General features: G+C 43.4%; 1 gene segment (V, D, J or C); it reads right to left on the reverse strand.

The window, feature by feature from the left end:
* Positions 1 to 19779: 19779 nt before the first annotated feature.
* LOC149748626 (immunoglobulin heavy variable 3-23-like) lies at positions 19780 to 20370 on the reverse strand. The segment is given in 2 exon segments: positions 19780 to 20114; positions 20219 to 20370. Coding segments are annotated over 2 exon segments (363 nt in total).
* Positions 20371 to 20930: the final 560 nt, after the last annotated feature.

The following is a 20930-nucleotide window of genomic DNA, read 5'->3' on the forward strand; positions in this document are numbered from 1 at the left end:
AGCCCCCACTGTCCGCAACTAGAGAAAGCCCAGGCACAGCAACGAAGACCCAGCGCAGCCAAAAAAATTTAATTAATTTTTAAGAATACTTAACTTAAAAAAAAAATAGTGATGTATTAGATACAGCCACAACTGAAACAGTTTTAGCTGAGTGATGGATAATGGTCCAGGTATATTTTTCGGAACTCATCATTTTTGATAGTTCTAGATTTATAATGTAAATGTTATTTTTAGGTTAAATAATGCTAGGTCTCAGTAAACAAAGTGGCACAACCCGAATCAAATTCTTGATAAAGCAAATAAAGCCACAAAGAAGCAGCATAATCTGTCAATAGAACACAAAATCAGAAATCCAGTTCTTATTCGTGGTCTTACTGAGATTCTGGATTTCCCTGAGCTTATGCTACCCCCTGTGCCTCACGTTCCCATTTGCAAAATGAAGATCATAGTCTTTGTTATCCAAGGGTGGTGGTTTTGAAATTTCTGGGTGAAGAAGAGTCACTAGAGAATTCTGATCACTGCTGTAGGTCTGGGGGGAAGTTAAGAATCTGCATTTTAATAAGCACCACAGGTGGTTTTGATGCAAATAAGCCATGGAGCACATGCTGAGAAATGCTGCTTTGAGCCATGGAAAATAACTCTAAGATAATAGGGGAGAAGCTCTCCTGGTAAACAAAAAGCTGTGCTGTAAATTGTGAAATGTACCCTGTGGGGGGAAAAAATGAAAATAACACCTATAAAGAGATTATCATCATCACCTAATCATTTATATAGCACTTACAGTGGCCAGGCATTGCTCTAAGGATTTTACACACTTTAGCTCATTTAGTCTCCATTACCACACTGTGAGTTTGGTACAGCTACCATTTTACAGATGGGAAACAAACAAACAAATGAATTGCCCTAAGTACTACAGCTATCTGGCTCCAGATGTCATACCCTTAATCACTACACCAGTGGTTCTCAAATGTTGATACACACTAGATATACCTGGAGAACTTTTGTCAAAGCACAAATTAGTGGCCTTAGCCCCAAAACTGCTGACTTGGTAGGTCTAGAATAAGGCCTGAGAATTTGCATTCCTAACAAATTCCCCTGTGATGTTAAAACTGCTGGTCCAGGGAACACACTTTGAGAACCACTGCTCTGAGATGTGCTTTTCATCATTATAACCCCTGACTTTTTGGTAACACTTTTCCATCCATTTAATGTGGAAAGAGGAGAAAGTCAAATTAAGGGATGAAAATATGCCTGAAATCTAGCAAGAAAAAAAACTATTTCTAACTGAGAAAGCTTACTCAAGATGTTTATGTTTTTTACTTAGCAGTTTATTCTCATCTGCCTCCAGTTTACCCTTAAAACTCTTACTCCCTGTCAGCATCGCTTCTAACAACACTCCTGCTCTTTCCAGAGTCGTCTCCTCTGTTTTTCACTGTGAAGTCATGACTTGGGCTGTTCTTGCATTCCCAGTGAAGTGCAAACGCAGTATCATCTATAGAGTCACTAGGGCTTTGACCCAAATTGCTAGTTTCCCTAATCCCCTTACCCCCATGCACACAAAATGGTTCTGTAAACTAAAGACACTTGAAGAACTTCCTGATCACAAGGGAAGAAAACGCCAGGAAATGGCACTTATGTTAGGAGAATCCTGAATGTGCTGAGGCGAAGTATGTCTCCAAACAATGTCCCATGACACTGACCTGACATTCAGCAGTGCAGGAAAGGACCAATACGACCTTCACAAAAAAATTACACCAAATTAATTATTCAAAGCTCAACTCCATTCAATGCAAGGATCGTCTCTTTTTCTTATTAAGAAATAAGAACAACCAAAAAATTTGAAACAAAGTTTACCGAAATATGGACTTTGTGGATAGCAAAAGATGGGAAATGGATTATTTTGTCTCTGCTCGATTTTGCCTGCTTCCCTTGCTGGAGGGAAGCCCCTCACACCATGTGTACCCATATGTTGTTATAATTCATGATATAGCTTTCATCAGCATAGTACCTTGGGCATAATGGGGGTTTACTTCATGATCAGTTTAGGACTCGTCTCTCCATCCGAACACAGGAGCTTCTGCAAGTTGAGATCTTCAAGTGCCCAGGATCATGCACACATAGGATACACTAACTAATGACAGTTCCTCATTGATGAAGAGCAGAAACTTGTAAATCCAAACAAACTTATAAAGAACAAGTTTAGAGTAGTAAGCTGCTTATAAACTTTTTGCTGTTATTTTAAAAAACTTGAAGGAAATTAATCCAGTAACGTTGATATTGTTGAAATTGCAGACATCATCTTAACATCAGGATTGTATGGAAAAGGAAAACAAAGAAACATAACATGGAAATATATGCCAACAAAATGTGAAAGAAGACAATCACTGCACATGTTTCAGGAATAGCCGCAGGCTAAGAAAATGACAAACCTAAATATGAATCCAGGTACAAAACAGTTCTGCAAATCTATCGTTTTATTTTAACAGTAATATTATGTATGCCTACTTAAAAAAAAAAAAAAGTTTCCTCCAGACCTCTGCTGCTATCCCTAAAGAAAAAAAAAAAAAAAGGAGGCAAAGAAATTTACTTTAAGATTTCCTATCTAATCTGTGGTCAGTTGGTCTCTCCTCCTCTTCCTCCTCTTTCTCCTCCTCTTACAGGCAGTAAGTGCTCAATGACAGATTAGCTGTAAGTCTGGGTTGTCCCCAGGGAAAGGGAAGAGAGAACGTCCATACCTGTGAGACAGTTATTGACGTTTACTTAGAAGTGTCTTCTTTTGATTGCTTTCGGTACTAGCATTTAAGTAGGTCTGAGGCAGAAGCCTGAGTCCTGTGGCATATATAAATCATTTCCACTTGTCCTTTTGATTTACCCTTGGGAATCAATAGTTTCAGGGAAAATTTTGCCTGGTCTTTACCAACAACTCCCTATTCAAACACAGGAGAATTTTAGAGAAGTTTTGGCACAGGAAGCTTTCAGTTCCTTTTGTTCACTGTGTCAGTGAATGTTCTTGGGTGATGGGGCTGGCTTCCAGTCTATATGGCCATCACTTATCACAGTGTGTGCGGAGGGATGGGTTCTTCATGAGCATAGAAAAAGCAGACTAGGGAACAAAGGCTAAAAAGAGAAACAGTTTTCAAGAATCTGCAGTATCATGAAGACCGAATGTGACGAAAAGTAGCTATCTCAATTGTTCGTTTTTATATCCCAAATCAGATATTTTAGAGTAAAAAATTAAAATGTAACTAAAAGTGAAGAAAGAAGTAAGAGGGACTTCCCTGGTGGCACCACGGTTAAGAATCCACCTGCCAATGCAGGGGACACAGGTTTGACCCCTGGTCCGGGAAGATCCCACATGCCGCAGAGCAACTAAGCCCGTGCGCCACAACTACTGAGCCTGCACTCTAGAGCCTGTGAGCCACAACTACTGAGCCCACGAGCCATAACTACCGAAGCTCGCGCACCTAGAGCCCATGCTCCGCAACAAGAGAAGCCACCACAATGAGAAGCCTGCACACCGCAACAAAGAGTAGCCCCCGCTCACCGCAACTAGAGAAAGCCTGCGTGCAGCAACGAAGACCCAACACAGCCAAATAAATAAATAAATTTATAAAGAAAAGTAAAAGAAAGAAAGAAGAAAGCAATAAGAAGGCTTTTCTGAATGTCAGGGTTGTTTTTAATTGAAATGGATTAGCCAAGAGCAGAAGAGAATATCTTTCCTTGAAGAATAATTTGTGATCTCCAGTAGAAACTATATCCATGTATCAGAAATGAGCTATATTTAATTCTGCCTGGATAGACAAATGAACCAAATGGTCATTGGAATCTATTCTTCTCCTACAGTCCTATAATAGACTGAGGAATATATCCTGTTATGTCCCTACAAACAAGAAAACTAGTGCAGGCATATTTAACCCAAGTACTTCTTTTAGGCGTCAAAATCCAATCTCTTTGTGCTACCACTCCTCTCACACTGCATTACTCAACCTGGCATTCAAGGCCATTTACTAACTTTTTTTGCCCATCCCACTAGTCCTCCACTACATTTTGGAGATACTCCATTCTAACAAAGCTATGCTGTTTACACTCTTCCTTTATAAGTAATTTGCACACTCCCATCCTATATCTGCCTTTGTAGAAGTTAATTCTGTGTATTGAGAAAACTTCCACAAATACGCTTCCTCTCCTTTAAGACCTTTAAGAACTGCCAACACTTTGAATAGACATTTCTCCAAAGAAGATATACGATTGGCTAATAAGCGCATGAAAAGATACTCAACGTCATTAGCCTTTAGGGAAATGAAAATCAAAACCACAAGATACCATTACGTACCCACTAGAAGGGCTATAATAAACAAGACAGATGATAACAAATGCTGGTGAGGATGTGGAAAAACAGGAGCCTTCATATACTTCTGGTGGGAGTGTAAAGTGGCACAGTCACTTTGGAAAACAGATTAGCAGTTTCTCAAAAGAGCTGAACATAAACTATCGTGTGACCCAACGACTCTACTCCTGGGCATTTGCCCAAGAGAAATGAAAGCAGTATGTCCACACAAAGACACACACATGAATGTTCACGGCAGCTTTACTCACAGTAGCCGGAGTCCAGAAACCACGGACAAGGCCCATCAACTGGGGAATGGATAGACACAGTGTGGTACAGCCATATGGCAGAATCCTAGTCAGCCATAGCAATGAACAAATTGCCCGCACATGCCGTGTCACGGATAAAGCTCAGAAACGTTATGCTAAGTGAGAGAAGCCGGACCCAGAGACCACACGTTGTATTGAGATGCGATGTCCAGAAAAGGTAAATGTATGGAGACAACAGGTGGACTAGTGGTTGCTTGGGGCTGGAAATGGGAATGAGAATCAACTGTAGGAAAAAAAAAAAAAAGAATCACCTATAAATGGGCACAAGGGAATCTTACTGAGGGGGATGAAAATGTTCTAAAACTGATGATGGTAGCTGTACCACTCAGTAAAGTTATTTCCAGTAAAGTTATTTAAAATCATTTGAGTTTTACACTAGAAACTGGTGATATGTAAAATGTACCTAATAAAGTTTGTTAAAAAAAAAAAAAAGAACTACCAACTCTAGGTATTCTCCAAGATTGACTTGATTTTCTAGAATCAGCCTGATTCTAGCTAGAATCATCTTAGTTCTTAGAACCGATTCTGTATGATAATGGTTTACCTATGCTGATTTAATGCTATCTGTGAACATCTAGGTGAACAACCGAAGAAGTTTTGGGTAGCATTCTCATCTACATTATTTATTATTTTATTTTATTTAACAAATACCTATTGGGGGGTCCACTATGTGCCAGACACCATTCTATATAAAAGTGATGCTGCAGGAAACAAGTCAAGTTTCTGCCATTGTGGCACTTACATTCAGATGTAATATGTCCTGTGAGGAAAAATAAAGTGGGATAAGAAGATATATCAAGATTGGAGGTCAGGGAAAGCACCTCTGGTTAAGTGGCATTGAGTAGGAGAGTGAACGGTGTGAAAGACCGATACATGGGAAGACTCAGGAGAACAACTTTCCCAGCAGAAGATAATGATCATAAAACCCCTGAGAGAGTATCAAGCCTGGTCTGTCCCAGGAACAGCAAAAATTTCTGTGTGGATAGAGGTCAAGGAAAGGTGGATGGAGAGAGAAGGCAACAATCAAATCACATAGAGCTTTTTGCACTGGGGCAGTGAGTTTTGGTTTTATTACAAGGGCAATTGAAAGTCATGGGAGGGTTTTGACAGGAGTAACAAAATCATGGGGGCTGCTATAGAGACTGACTGAGGAGGGCAAGAATAGAAGCAGAGAGACCAGTTAGGAAGCTGTTGCATTAGTCAAAGTGAGAGACAAGGGTGGTTTAGACTAGAAGTGGATGGGGAAAGCAGGATGATAATGGTTGAGATGGTTGAAAATTGTTGAATTCAGGATTGTAATATTCCAAAGGTCGTGAATGTGGCTGCCCATTCATACCCTCTGAATTTCAGATGCAATTAAGGTTTTCCTAGAGTAAGAATAATATTAATATATAAAATAATGTGTGCCAACTTCATTTGGGAGTAGAATCCTAATTTTAGAATAAAACTTAATTCTATTCCTTAGAAAAATCACTGTTCCTATGTATCAGTTTAAAGTACTTATATCCCAACTGAAAAATGAGCACAAGACATGAACAGAAATTTCAAAACAGAAGAAACACATATGGCCAGTAAACACATAAAGCAAATGTTCAACCTCATTAGTGAGCGTGGAAATGCAAATCAAAACACGAGACATATGAGTTGTATCTATATGATTGGCAAAAATTAAAAAGTCCAATAATGCCAAGTTGTTGGCACTGGTTGTGGGAAGGATGGAGGAGATGTGGATTCACAAAATCTCTTATGCCCTGCTGGTAGAAATGTAAATTAGTATGATCGTTTTAGAAAATAATTTTGGATTATCTAGTAATGCCAAACATTCACCTACTCTATGGTCTAGCACTTTCACTCTTGATATATACACCTAAGAAACTCTGTCCCATGTGTACCCTATAATATATACAAGAATGTTAATAACATCACTGTTTAAACAGCACAAACCTGGAAATCCTGAATGCCTGTCCACAGGAGAACAGATGAATGAACTGTGTTATCCTCACACAGATGAAAATAAAAACAAGGAAATTATGAACACAGGATTCAGGGAGATGGCTGACCTCCTTGGGTTGGGGGGAGGTATGAGCATGGGATAGGGTACCCCTCACCCTTTACAATTCATTGGACTGACAAGTCTGGCAAAGAAATGGTGTAACTGTTCCAGTAGGTGCCAAGATATTACTCCTCCTCGGTAACACAGTCAGCTTTTCTGACTGACTTAGCCCAATGGCCAACAGTCTACTTGTGGCCAGTTTCGGTGCTCAGACAGGGCTCTGAGGGAGGTATCTGAGATCAGAAAGGGTTTTTAATGCCTGCCTTCAACTGTGCTGAGCCTCTGTCTTTGACGAAGTCCACTCTAGGAGAAATCTGATTTCACTTCCGGAGAGTCCAGCCCTTTCTTCTCTTCCATATCAGTCTCTCTACTTATGGAGTCTGTATCCAGAGCACTATTTCAAGACCTCCAATGTGTCTCCTCAAAGACTGCCTGACCCACCTTCCAGATGGAGCCAACATCATCCTCCATCTGATCCATAAATCATGAACAGAAGGCTGAGGAAATGAGAAGCTGCGCTCCCACTGGGAGGGGAGTGAAGCTTCCAGCATGGGGTGCACAGCATGATCACGGAGGCACAACACAGTTCTCCAGAAAGCCAGTTCTGATGAATGACAGAACAGCCGGTTCCAGATGAAACTATCCTGGATTTTCAAATACGAACAGTAACATTGAAATGAGATAAGACTTACCACCAACTTAGTTGGACATATTTAATTATATGTATTATGATTATTATGGCACCTGAAGACCAGATATAAATAGTAAGCCGTTCACATATTTTACCATCATAGCTATTTCTGGGATTCCCTCAGACAAAAGATGGGAGAGAGAAACGATAAAGTGTATGAGCTTCTCTCCTGCCGGAAGGGCACAGGGCACTGCTCCAGTCCTCCTTCTCTAAAAAGGATTGAAGGTGTCCCATAGCACCTGAAAGAAGAAAATAGCGAGATACCCCAGAGAGGCTGATTTCAGTGTTCATTTAAAAGTCAAAGGTAGGGCTTCCCTGGTGGCGCAGTGGTTGAGAGTCCGCCTGCCGATGCAGGGGACGCGGGTTCGTGCCCCAGTCCGGGAAGATCCCACATGCCGCGGAGCGGCTGGGCCCGTAAGCCATGGCCGCTGAGCCTGCGCGTCTGGAGCCTGTGCTCCGCAGCGGGAGAGGCCACAGCAGTGAGAGGCCCGCGTACCAAAAAAAAAAAAAACACCAGGACAGAGCTTCCTGCAAATTATGATGAAGTGGTTTTTGCCTGCAATTCACTGGCTTTGTGTTACAGTACCTATCGAAGAAGCTGGGTTTTCCCACCCTCGCACCCACTCCCTCCTAAGATGGGGGCAGGTTTGGGACAAGGAGCAGGAGAACACGGAGCCAAAGTGCTAATGGGTCGACTTCTGAAGCATGAAGAGTGAAGAGGATATAAAAATAATCTTGTCTCTGTATAATGTACCCACCTGAATTCCTCTTTTGGATTCTTCATCCTTATTTAAACCTGTCATTTGAGCAGCTGAAGTGAAAATATGGGCCCAGGATCTCCTTCTGAGTGAGAGAAGCATCTCTTCTCCAGCATCCTCACCATAAGAAATCAATGAAAACAGCCTCCAATCAAAGGTCAAGAGGTAATCAGAAGGCGGGGGGGCGGGGAGGGGGTAGTGGTGAGTAGCAATGAGTAGCAGGTTGGCCTGGCTACACTGGATCTTTCTGAGATCTCAAGGTTATCTCTCTCATAAGCTATCTTTTCCTGGTTGGATTTGACTTTTGTGTTTTGTTTTCATTTTCGTTTTGTTTTCTTACCATAAGAGTGGTAAGGCATTAAAGGTTAGGCAGTGAGCCAGGAGAAAAACGGCCAAGAAAACAGCCTGGCTGCCTTCAGGCTAGGCTTCTAAGTCACAGAGAACAAAAGGGAGTCCACCCAACAGCTCGGGTCCAGCTGAACTCACCAGGATCAGAAGAACAGCATGCAAATTGGAGTCAAAGTTCTGTAGTCATAAACAATACATACGACTTGGGGGTGGTTTTCACGTCCACACAGAGCTCCCTGGGGAACCTCATTCATTTGGGTGGAGTTTGCAGGTCCTGGTCATGACCACATTCTCTGTGACCAACACTGACTGATGGTGGGAGGCGGGAGTGCTGCCCATGAGTAATCAGGGTGAGTGGGTGCAGGCCCTGTGGGCCGAGCACTCACTTACACACCTAGACAGAGCTTAATGTAAGACCCCAGAGGTCATGCTCGTAATATTTACATAAGTGACTTGATACTTAGAGCTCCATCATTGACTGCCCATGAATTATTGTGGTCTCTTCATTTACAATAGAGAAAAAATGGAAGCCACAAATACATTCTTCCATAAATTAGCAGATAAACAGTGAGCGATGTATCCATGCTGTGAAATTGTATTCAGCAATCTAAATATTAAACTATTATACCATGAAACGACATGAGGGAATCCTAAATGCATATTGCTAATTAAAAAATCGGTCTGAAAACGTTCAGTTTCATCTATTTCACCTTTGGGAAAAGGCAAGTCTATATATGAACCAGTCAGATGAGCATTTAGCAGGAATTTGGGAGAAGGATTTTCATAAGATAAACATGGACAATATTTAAGGATAGTGAAATTCTTCTCTATGAAATTGCAGTGGTGGAACCATTGCACTACGAATATGTCAAAATATATACAGTAATAGGAGAACCTTTTTAATATAAATATAAATTTCATTTAGAAGTTCAGAGACTGAAGGATGGAACGATGCACACTGTATAGATGATACCTAATATAGTGAATCTATGAATTAACATGGCTGGAGAAGGAGGGAAAGTAGGTTTTGACTTTGGAAATGAGTGGAGTCTGAAGACTAAGTTCTAAGCCACTGCACGTAAGCACTAGAGCCTGGTGGATAACGGTATTTCCATCAGGAGTCAGGCCAAGCATTCAGTTACTACTGTGCATGTGGAATTGAACAATTAGTAGCTGGATGGAATCTGTGGAGAGAGGTTTCTTACTGTTGGATGGAAAGTAACAGAGAAGCAAGGAGGAAACTCTGGATTTAACCATGTGTTGTTGCACTAGGATTGGAGATGTAAGAATTGTCTCACATTTACCTTAACACAGGTCAGAAGGTGAGATACAGAGCTAGTTGCAGACGTGTGTGTGTATATGTGGGGTAGTGCACACAGATATATTTCCAAGGTCTTTTAGCTTATAGGGTCTAGAGCCAATGCTCCCAGTAGACAGGACACCAACATTAGTATCCTAATACCCAGTCTTCTGATTCCTGTTACTATTCTCCAGAAAAGGATCCGCAACTCAGCTGAGGCATGGCTAATTCTAGGGCCAGAGAAGAGAATACACATGATTATCCTGCAGACTCTTGTAGCACCAGAAAGTAAGGAAGTTCACAGAAATGGATGGGGGCCCATAAAGAGGATACAGGAGATAATCTGAAAGAGCTCCCCGTGGCTGACAAGTGGTCACAATTACAGAAGCAAAGAAAATGCCTTAGTATATAACCTTAACACAATGTATGAAACAAATATCTTGATTCATACTTATATAAAGAGATTGAATAAATATATCTAATGGGGATGGTAGGATAAATCCATCGGATGGTGGAAAGCAGATTTAAAGTTCAACAGTAAAAATTACTAATGTCATTAAACGATTAAAAACTTGACAACTAATAACAGAAAGTATTAACCTAATCTTCAAATAAAGGTCTCAAGAAGAAATATATCTGTGCGGCTCTTCCAAAGATAGATGGGGAAAGACAGAGAAGCCTGAATCCATGAAAAACGTCTCAAGTTTAGAAACAAGAAAGTTCCCTGGAATCATTGTGGATGAGGCTTCCGGGGTGGCAATGATCCAGTGGAGAAACCACAGCTTCTGAGAGAGAATCCCTCCGTACCAACCTCTGCACCTGCCCTGAAATGGGTCCTCTTGTTTCCTGATGACCCTGAGCGCCCCCTGGTGGTTGGGGAGGCCCCTGCAGGGAGGGTCGTGTCTGGACTCACCCTGACTTCTCACTGAACCAACTGGGACAGTAACACAGGGCTGTGTCCTAGGTCATCACGGAGCTGAGCTGCAGGGAAAACTGAATTTGTGAGGTGTCTCTGGAGGTGGAGAGACATTTCTGGAGAGACATCTTGTATGCTGTGCTACTCCCAGAACCAAAGCACCCCAGTCACCTCAGCCCTTTCCCTGGGGGCTGAGGGATCCAGTCCCAGCAGCCAGCACTGTTTGTGATGGATAATCCAGAGACTGAGCGGGTAAGGGAGAGGGTCTTCAATAGTCCTGGGCCCGATTCCTGCACCAGCACCTGGGACACGACACCTGGCAAAGGGGAAACAAGGAAACACCCAGTTCACTGATGTCACCCTGTAACTCCACCTTCCTCAGACCCAGGAGATGCTCACAGCTGAGGGATGCCCGCAAGAGGAGGAATGACCAGAAGATTTTCATGTTCATTTTGATCAATGCTTTGACTTTCAGAGAGTTATGTCAGTGAAGTTGAGAACCCTGATTCTGACTAGCACAGGTGCTGTGCTTTCCCCTTGAGCCTGGGCGTGATGTGCAGGTGGGAAGCATGTTTCCATATAAGGATGGTCATGGCTGGTCCTTCTCTAGGGCTCTGGCGGAGGGTGCTGGCTGAGATCCAGAGTGGACACAGCTTCATGTCACCTCTGAAGAATGGGTGATGTTCCTTTTCCAATACGATACTTACATTTCCATATATGTCTATCTGCGTCTATATTATAGGTGTACTCGTTGGCTAGTGTGGCCATTACAGAATAACAGACTGGTGGATTAAACAAGAGCAATGGATTCCTCTCAGGCCTGGAGGCGAGAAGTCTAAGGTCACGGTGTTAGCAGGTTTGGGTCCTTCTCAGACCTTTCTCCTTTGTTTGCAGATGGACGTCTTCTCACTGACTCCTCAGATGGTCTTTTCTCTGTGTTTCTGTGTGCATCCCTGGTTTACTTGTCTGTTCATTATTCCTCTTGTTAAGTGTGACAAAGACCCCTGACCACCCCTTTGCCAACAGGATCCTTGTAATTCTCTTCTCAACTAGTCTTGACCTGTGGGCTTCTGTGTTTATATGTGCATGACCAGTTTTTGTGAAGAGCCCTGCTAAGTGAGAATAATGAGAATCCCCTACCCTTGAACTCTGATCACCCGCAGTAGTTGATCAAAGCCATCAAACCTCCTATCACCCACACGGTATCTGATCACCCTGGTCTCCATTTAGCAAGAATCCTTTTGAGTCTATGTAACCAGAATCCCCTTAGCCTGTATTTCTTCTGTTAATAATTTCCAGTCCACTCCACCCCACCCTCTTCTTGGCCATAAGCCCACACTTGCCAGGCTGTATTTGGAATTAAGTGAAGTTTCCAAGGCTGCATCCCATGTGCAGCAACGAGTTTTGTCTTCAGGTTTCCGAAGAACTTTATATTGGAAACATGAGTATCATTTTCGGCACCCATGGCCATATAACTCATGCCTGAATGAAGCTGATGTCTCATGTATATTTTCCCTAAGTCCACTCACAGCCACTTGTGCGTAGGGACACTAGACTGTTCCTCAGCCCTATGCCTGGGACTACTTTAAACAATTGCCAAGAATCACAGAAATGTGAAAAGCATGGCACTAATTTGACCCCAGAAAGTGCTCAATTACAGGACGGGAGTTGAAACAATTAAAGAGAGCATCACCTTGACTGACCTCAGCTGGGAAAATGTGTGTGTGTGTATGTATGTGTGTGTGTGTGTGTTAGTGCACGCATGTGTGTTGCCTGATTCAAACAACCGGCCACATTTTTAATGTCTGTGAATGACCACAAAATGACAGTATTTATTTTAGGGTGCTCATAAAAGCTAGAAGTAGGTGAATTTGCAGATTTGGAATCTGTGAATAACGAGGATAATTGCATGTGCAGTATTGGAGCGCTCTGGCGTTAGAGTCTATAACACTGCCCGCTGCAGAATTCAGAATGCCTGTACAGGTTGCCTGAAAGCAGGATGGTGTGTCTCTTCCTTCCACATCTACAAAAACAAAACAACAATTAATACTGTTTAAAAATCTCATGTGCATTGTCAGGATATTTACACGTTTCACAAACTTCAGGCTGAAATTGAAAATTATGGTGAGCTGCAGGGTTTTTTTGAGCTCCTTTGAGAAAAAGATAAAGAAATGATAAACAATCTTAATTCTTGAGTATTATATGGGTCTGTGCATATGAATATATATATACACAGCTATAATAAAAATAAAAAGCAAATATGTATATGCACACAAAAATTTTTAGACACTCCATAATCCACAGCAATGAAACATTAGGATACAGTACAGAGTCTCTGGTAGAGGTCCTGGGCAGGAAGAGGAAAGCACAGGATCTAACAAGAATTCCCTCCCAGCCCATATATGCACCTGCTGCAGGTCGCAGCCCTGTACTTGTTGGGTCCTGTGCGACCCCTGGTGGTAACGGGCCTCCGTGCAGGGAGGTTTGTGTCTGGGCTCACACTGACTTCCCCTCACTGTGTCTCTTGCACAGTAATACACGGCTGTGTCCTCAGTTGTCAGGCTGCTCAGCGATAAGTAGACTTGGCTCTTGGAGGTGTCCGTGGTGATGCGGAGCCGGGACTTAAGAGTTGGGTTATAATATGCGCTTCCATCACTATCTATCCCCGCAACCCACTCCAGCCCCTTTCCTGGAGGCTGTCGGACCCAGGCTACTGTAGCATAGCTGGTTAATGAGAATCCAGAGAAAGTGCAGGTGAGGGAGGGGGGTCTGTGAGGGCTTCACCAGACTGGGTCCCGACTCCTGCAGCTGCACCTGGGACAGGGCACCTGTGGACAGAGAGAACCACGGTGACTCATGGGCTCAGATGCAGCTTCCCCAGGTGTTCACGTCTGAATCCCTGAGAAACTCACCTCTGGGAGCTGACACCAGGAAGAGGAAGAACCACAGTGGATTCATCTTCTTGCAGATGAGATTCCTGAAGCCCAGAAATTCTCTTCAAGCATGAGGAGAAACCCGAATTTAAGTGAACAGGTACTTTGTTTTTACCTTGTGGTCTAAGGGGATATTTGCATAAGGGAGGGACCTTTTTATAAAAAGCAGAAAGTAGTGAAGGGAGGTCCCAGTCTCTGGGACTCCACCTGAGGACACTGCTGACTGTTTCCTCAGAGAACTCAGCCGCCACCTGGCATCCCCTCCCTATGCCTGGGGGACTCAGTGTCCAGGAATGAAATGATGCTGAAGGGCTAGTGAGGAAATCAGCTGTGCTCAAGGATTAACGGCAGATTTGGGCAGTAGACTTTAATTCCATGGATGTATATATTTCACATAAATACCCATCACACATTCAGGGTCCTCCAAGATGTCAGACACAGACTCTTGTTTTTTCCTTTCTGCATTACCTCATGTTTATTTCCTGGATGTGCAAGTATTTGAGACAAACCATACATGTAATAATCACATTGAATTCAGACAGAGTGAGGTAAAATTTAATGTTTATCATAATTCACAAGGGACTTCGTGTGTCCCTTAACTTGGGTGAACATTTCTTCACCTGAAACAGTTTAAATGTTATCAAGAGTTACTCTGGAGGTGGATTTATTCATAACAACTAAACACACTGTGTATTTTGTGGACAAGGTAATCATTCTTGCTGAGATGGTCATGGATCCTAGCACTGCTGACATGGCCTGAAGCCTGACCTGCCTGTTTCCTGTGCACAACTGAGTGTCTGCAGGAACAGTGCGAGCTTCAGGGCTCCTTCCTTGCGGGTGGACGTTGAGGAATCCCCAGGGCTAGCAAGGTCTAAGAACAGACAGCTCCTGGAAGCTCCTCAGGACTCCAACATGCTGGGCGGGTGACCTGGTCACAGTGCACAGACTCACTACTTCTAGAAGTGTTCATTTTTACTCTCCCTGTCACAGCCAGTGACATTGGAGCTCAGGGAACACAGTTCCCACTGCACTGGGTGAGAGAACATGCATGATTCTTGGAAGTAAACCTTCAAAGTGAATGGCTTGCAGAGTATGTGGGTGTCATGGTCAGAGGAAAGTCCTCACCTCAGGAAGCAGGTTCCCTTGAAAAGTCCACGTGAGAGCTTTCCTGAGTCCCTGAGTCACTGAGTCCTGGGACTGTGCCTGAGGTCATATAAGTAAATGGTGCTGGAGAGCAGAGCACAGCTCCATCCCATCTCACTGTGGGCACTGAGGATGTGGCCTCACCACCTGCATTTCAGTCTGCAAGGATATAAACTGGGGATCACGATGGTAATGGTATGTCTGAAATTTATAGTGGGGTTGCCAGGGGTGCTGGATATTGACATGAGTGCCATCAGTGATGTTACTTCTCCTGGGAACCAGAAAGACCAACGTGAGTCCCCATCACTGACTGACACCCTGTACATGTAGCGCTGGCTCCACTCCTGCCCTGAGAGGTCACTACTGTGGGTCTGGGGCAGGTCAGCTCTCCCTCAGCCCAGTGATTTCACCTGTACACTGACTGATGTCGAGCCTGCCGTCTGTGAGAAGATATTTACTCCATACTCTTTCATGAAGAGAGTACGATACTTCTTCTAGCTTGTCCAATAATATTTGCAGAGTAAATTCAATACTAAAGGATCTGCCTGCTTGAATGTCGATAATAGGAGAGCCGAACAAAGTAATATGGGCAAGAATCAAAGGACAAGTCTGCACCCTGTTGTCAGGAACTGAAAATTGAGCTGATACGCCATGGGATAGGATAATGGAAGGGATGGCATCTAAAACCTAGAACCAGGTGGGCCCATTATTCACCAGGTGGAAGAAGGGCCTGCATTTGAACAGATGCCCCAGCATCTGACCTGTCCTTCATGAGCTGGTAGATTAGAGGAGATCCATCCAAATTCATGTTAACATAGAAGGATATATAACAGGTGTCTTTATGTTTCGGTGGGTGGGGATGTGTTGTTAGGGTCCATTTAACCCTAGGAAAAATGTGTTAGTTCACCAGAACTGAAAAAAGTTATTTTTCCTTTGTGGAGATAATTGGGGTCCATTCAGTCTGGAAACCAGGTCATATGATAATGCTGGAGGGAATATCTATTAGAGACGCCCAGTGGGTGATGGGAAAAAGAAGTGGGGAGATTTCAGTCATCTTTCTTTGCAGGTTACTAGTGATGGTCACAGCAAGAGCGCCTGACCTTTGTGATAAGAGGGAGAAGGGCTGATGGTGGTGGCTTCATGGGGACCACATGGGCAGGTCCTTCTGATGGTTTCTGTGTTTTCCCTTATAAAATCTTGAGAGTATAAGCTCAGAATGAGTTGTGGATTTCAGGAACGTTGAGGACAGATGGTTTAGGTCATTTAGTATGTTTGTTGGAATCATTGAGAAAAGAAGAAGCAGGAAGTATACTTGGAAATGAGCAATGCCCTCGTGTGATATTAAATTAGTTGTCTTAGATGTTACTGAATGTACAGACATTCGCTATCCTCACATTTCATCTTCTAGGTCCGCTTGGAATCCAGTTTCAAACGTGAGGGATGTAATGAAATATTTATTATGAAACAACAAGGTATCTAAAATTTAAGAAGTATAAGTCTAAGTAATGGAAATGTGTTACTGAAATTGTGATTGTCAAATTCTTCTCTGTGGCAACATAAATTAAAATTAATAATAATAATTCAAGGTATTGATTTTGTTTTCAACCATTGCTAAATCCATTGAATCATTCAAGTTATAATCATTCATAAACTCAGATGCATCATGGGTAAAATTTATTGTTAGGAAACGATCATTTTAACTGATGAAATCTCACTCTCTCATCAAGGATCTGTGTCTCTGTGGACACGCAGCACAGTTCTCACCAGCAACACAGGAAGGAGGGTACGTTGGTACATTTCTACTTTTCCAGAAGAGCATCTCTGACGAAGTCCCCCCTCTGTTTACCCATTCCATCCTTGTAGTATCTGAAAGAGGCCTTTGAGTGTACTGTGACATGTTCCCACATGAAGTTCCCATGGCTTAGGAAGTGAAAGTTTAACTTCACTTTTCATTGTAATAGAAACATAACAACAAATAATTGAGAAGCAAAAAAAAATACATTTAAAATTTACCCAAAGGCAAGCTACAGATTGGCAGAAAATATTTGCAAAAGACATATCTAGTATATGTGATTGTTATCTAATATGTAGCAAGAAGCCTTAAACTCAACAATAAGAAAGAAACAAAAGTCTTAAAAAATGGGCTAAAATCCTTAACAAACACCTGACCAAAAAGACAAAGAGTTCGCAAATAAGGCTGTGGGAGAACATATGTCACAGGGAAGTGCCGTTCCGAACAAGGACATATCCCTGAAAACTTACAAGAGTGGATCAGATCAGGACTCTGAGAACCTCAAACACCTGCAGGATGTGAAGCTGCAGGGGGTCCATTCACAGCTGGTGGGGATGCAGAACGGGGTGCACCTTGGGAGACATTTTGGGGGCTTCCTGCAAAACTAAACATACTGTTATCTATGTTTCAGCAATAGTGCTCCTTTGTATGTTTGTGAAAGACAGTAAGACTTTAGTCCAGAGAAAACCCTGCCCACGATGCTCAGTTAGCTTTATTGATATCTGCCGAAATTTGGAAAAAGCAACATGTCCTTTCATAGGGAATGATTAATAAACTGTGTATATCCAGTCAATGGACACTGAAATCTCATACCGATTTGAAGAAATATCGAATGGTGAGATGGAAACGCAAAGTAGAGATTCCAGAAGAACACACCTGGCAAGGTGATGTCAACAGAGTGACAGTGGCTGTGAGGACTGAGGTTCCTAAGAGGTTGTACAACGTGAGGCTGAAGAGAAGACACCTGGGACATGTCAGGAGGGAAATCTCCTCCTCTGCCCCTCTTGAGTTCCTGAGGCTGGGCTGATAACAAAATTGACAAAGACAGATTAACAGGAGAAAAGAAAAAAAATTTAACCATGTGCATGGACGTGCCATAGAAATGGACCCAGAAGTGACCAAAGCAGGCAGCTTTTATATTTTTAGACAAAATGCAATATTTGTGAGGAATTGGTAGAAGGAGGAAATGTGTGCTTTTGGTGCTCAAATAGCGAACAACCTAAGCAGGGTTTGGGCTTGCGTAGTCATTAAAGAAGGAGCAAGGTTTGTTCATAGAGACTTCCAGGCCTGAATTCCCCATCCCTGGTGATAAGAGTGTCCCTCTGTAAAGGAAAGCAGGGTCTGGCTGCTTGGTGCTGAAAGGCCAATAAAGAGGCAAAGTTGGTGAAAGGAAAGTTTGCTTTATTTTGGCTGCCTGCACCCGGGGGTGGGGGGCAGACTTCTCTCCAAAGGTCATCCAGCACTGAGCATCTGTGGGAAAGGGCTTTTATAGGCGGAAGGCGGGGCTACGGGCAGAAACGGCAGAGTCAGCTGTGACAGTCGTCTTGCAGTTGGTCATGAGGTGTTGTGATCAGCCTCATCTTGATTGATTTAAGTAGAGTTAATCTTCAGGTCCAGGGTCGGTTTGTTCTCATTTCTTGAGGCCAGTTCTTGGAATTGTGGCAGCTTATGTCATGGCTACAGTCTGGTCATCATGCAGTTAACTTCTTCCTCCTGGTGGGAGTTTCAGTATCTATAAGACGGCTCATGGGACATGGACAAGAATATTATCTGCAGCCCTTGAGGAGGAACCAAAGGTCCTTGATTTGCTTAATAACTAAACTATTAGTTTTTAGTCTTGTTGGACAGTTTTCCCTTCTTTCTGCATTTGTTCACTTCTCAGATGAAACTTATTCTTTGGCTAAATTGTTTCTACAGAAAAAAGGCAGGTGGAGAGCATGAGGTGAAGGACCGTTTCACTTCCACACCTAAATGGGGGAGAGCACCTTTCACATGGGAGGTTTATTTCTCATTTCAGGGTGATTTGGAGGAAATTCAGAGTGTCCCTGTAGTGGGCTCTGTCTTAAGTCACTTGGAGGCATATTTAGGGGTGGCCTACCCTGGATCCGAACACTCAAGGCCTCCTTTATTATTTTGTTTCTACATATGCACACCAAGCATGTGATGTAGGTATCGGTTTACCTGCATCTTACAGATGTGAAGCTAAACTGCAGCCTGGACTTGGCAGTGATGTGCTGGAGAGCACACATCAGGACACAGTGAGGCCTCACGTCCAGGCCTGGGCGTCTCCACCCTGGTTATTTTTGCTCGTGCAGGGGTTCCTGGACGGAGGTGGGCCTGCATAGTGAGGCTGCAGGACTCTTCCTGGAAGGAGAAGCTGTGGGACTTTCCTGCATTTTAGTGCTCACGTAAGATGCTGTGGTGAAGAAAGGAGAATAGATTTGTTTTCAGCAGCTTCTGAAAATTCATGTTATTATCCACCTGACTCTAAACTTTCCCTGCCAACTACATATGTGTCTATTGGTAATAGCTGTGATGATGAATATTTGACATAAAATAAACTGCACAGTAGAAGAGGATGCAGGTCTCATATAAGCATATAGGGATTCTATTGGGCCTGGAAGCAAGGAGCACATGTAGAAACACCCCCACCCATGTCCCCTCTAACTGGCATCTTTCCCAGCGACCCACTGAGGATCCGGGGCTGCTCAGTGCATTTATGCTTCTCATGCAAGAGGTTAGCAGGCAAGTCAACAGCCAGCATCCTGGCAGGGACAGCTGGTCTACAGTAGGGCAGGGCTGAGATATCGCAATGAGGAAGGAAGAATATGTTTAACTCTTTATACATCCGCTGGAATAGTATTTAAAAGGGTCAATTTACGCAAGATTTAGACAAGGGAAAAGCTGAATATATATCTTTGAGTCTCTGCCTTTCTTATATGACATTTATTCCCCTAGTTCAAAGTCTTTCTAATTGAGAGACTGAAAGTGCAAGTCAAGAACCATGGATGAGTCCAGAGAGGTTCCCCAGGGAAAACTGCTACATGGAGAGGAAACCCCAGACCCTTAGTGGAAAGCAGCCCTTAACTACCATCTGCACCTGCTCCTGGGGCTGAAACACACACTTGTATGTCCTGAGTGCCCCCTGCATCCCCCTTCCTGTCTCCCTGCAAGGAGGTTTGTGTCTGGGCTCACACTGACTTCCCCTCACTGTGTATCTTTCACACAGTAATACACGGCCGTGTCCTCAGATCTCAGGCTGTTCATTTGCAGATACAGCGTGTTCTTGGAGTTGTCTCTGGAGATGGTGAATCGGCCCTTCACAGAGTCTGCATAGTATGTGTTACCACCACTACTACTACTAACTGAGATCCACTCCAGCCCCTTCCCTGGAGCCTGGCGGACCCAGCTCATGGCATAGCTACTGAAGGTGAATCCAGACGCTGCACAGGAGAGTCGCAGAGACCCCCCAGGCTGTACCAAGCCTCCGCCAGACTCCAGCAGGTGCACCTCACACTGGACACCTGCAAACACAGAGACATCCTGGTCAGGAGACTGTCACACATCCAGTGATTCCCTCACCCATATCCACTCACATCCTCAGTGTCTCTTGCTCTCCATAAATTACCTTGTAAAATAGCCACAAGGATAACCCAGCTCAGCCCAAAGTCCATGGTGAGTGCTCTGTCCTGAGCCCTGAATGGGGGCACGTTGGAATCCCAGGCTGGAGCTCCTCTCCCAGAGCTGCAGGGTCAGGGCTGGGGCTGCTTTATATCAACAGAGGAAGGACCCTATTTGCATGACCTTATAGTCTATAAGAGGCTATGTCGTTGAACGTCCTCCGAAAGGGCAGGGTCTCAGAACAGGTGTGAGAGTCTTGGATTTTGTGGTGTTGATAGCATCTGGGAAATATAACTTTCATTGTTTGATTGTTCCACAGTAAACACGTAGGACCCATATGTCATTTTACATATGCACACACATCCCGTGATGTAGCTGTCATTGTTACCCTCATATTAGGGGTGTAAACTACACCCAGAAGAATGGAGGGTGTGTGTAGTGTCCAAGGAGAAACATGGGGTGACCGTGAGGTCCAGCATCTGCACCTGAGCTCTGGGCCAGTCTGCTCCCTGGAACCCACTAGAGGACAGAGCTGGAGTTGCCGGGTGAGGTTTGCAAAAACCCCTTCTGTAATGAGGTCATGATGACTTTGCTCTATTCTAGTGTTTACCTAAAATATATGGAGAGGGTCAGGGTTGATGAGAAGTATTTTCAAGAGTCTCTTATGTTTCAGTATCTTCCCTTCACTCCTTACCTCCCAAGTCATGCATTTCTTTATT

The sequence above is a fragment of the Delphinapterus leucas genome, chromosome 8 (assembly GCF_059928025.1).
Source record: "Delphinapterus leucas isolate spDelLeu-1000000601 "Yukka" chromosome 8, BTC_Dleu_Yukka2, whole genome shotgun sequence".
NCBI lineage: Eukaryota > Metazoa > Chordata > Mammalia > Artiodactyla > Monodontidae > Delphinapterus > Delphinapterus leucas.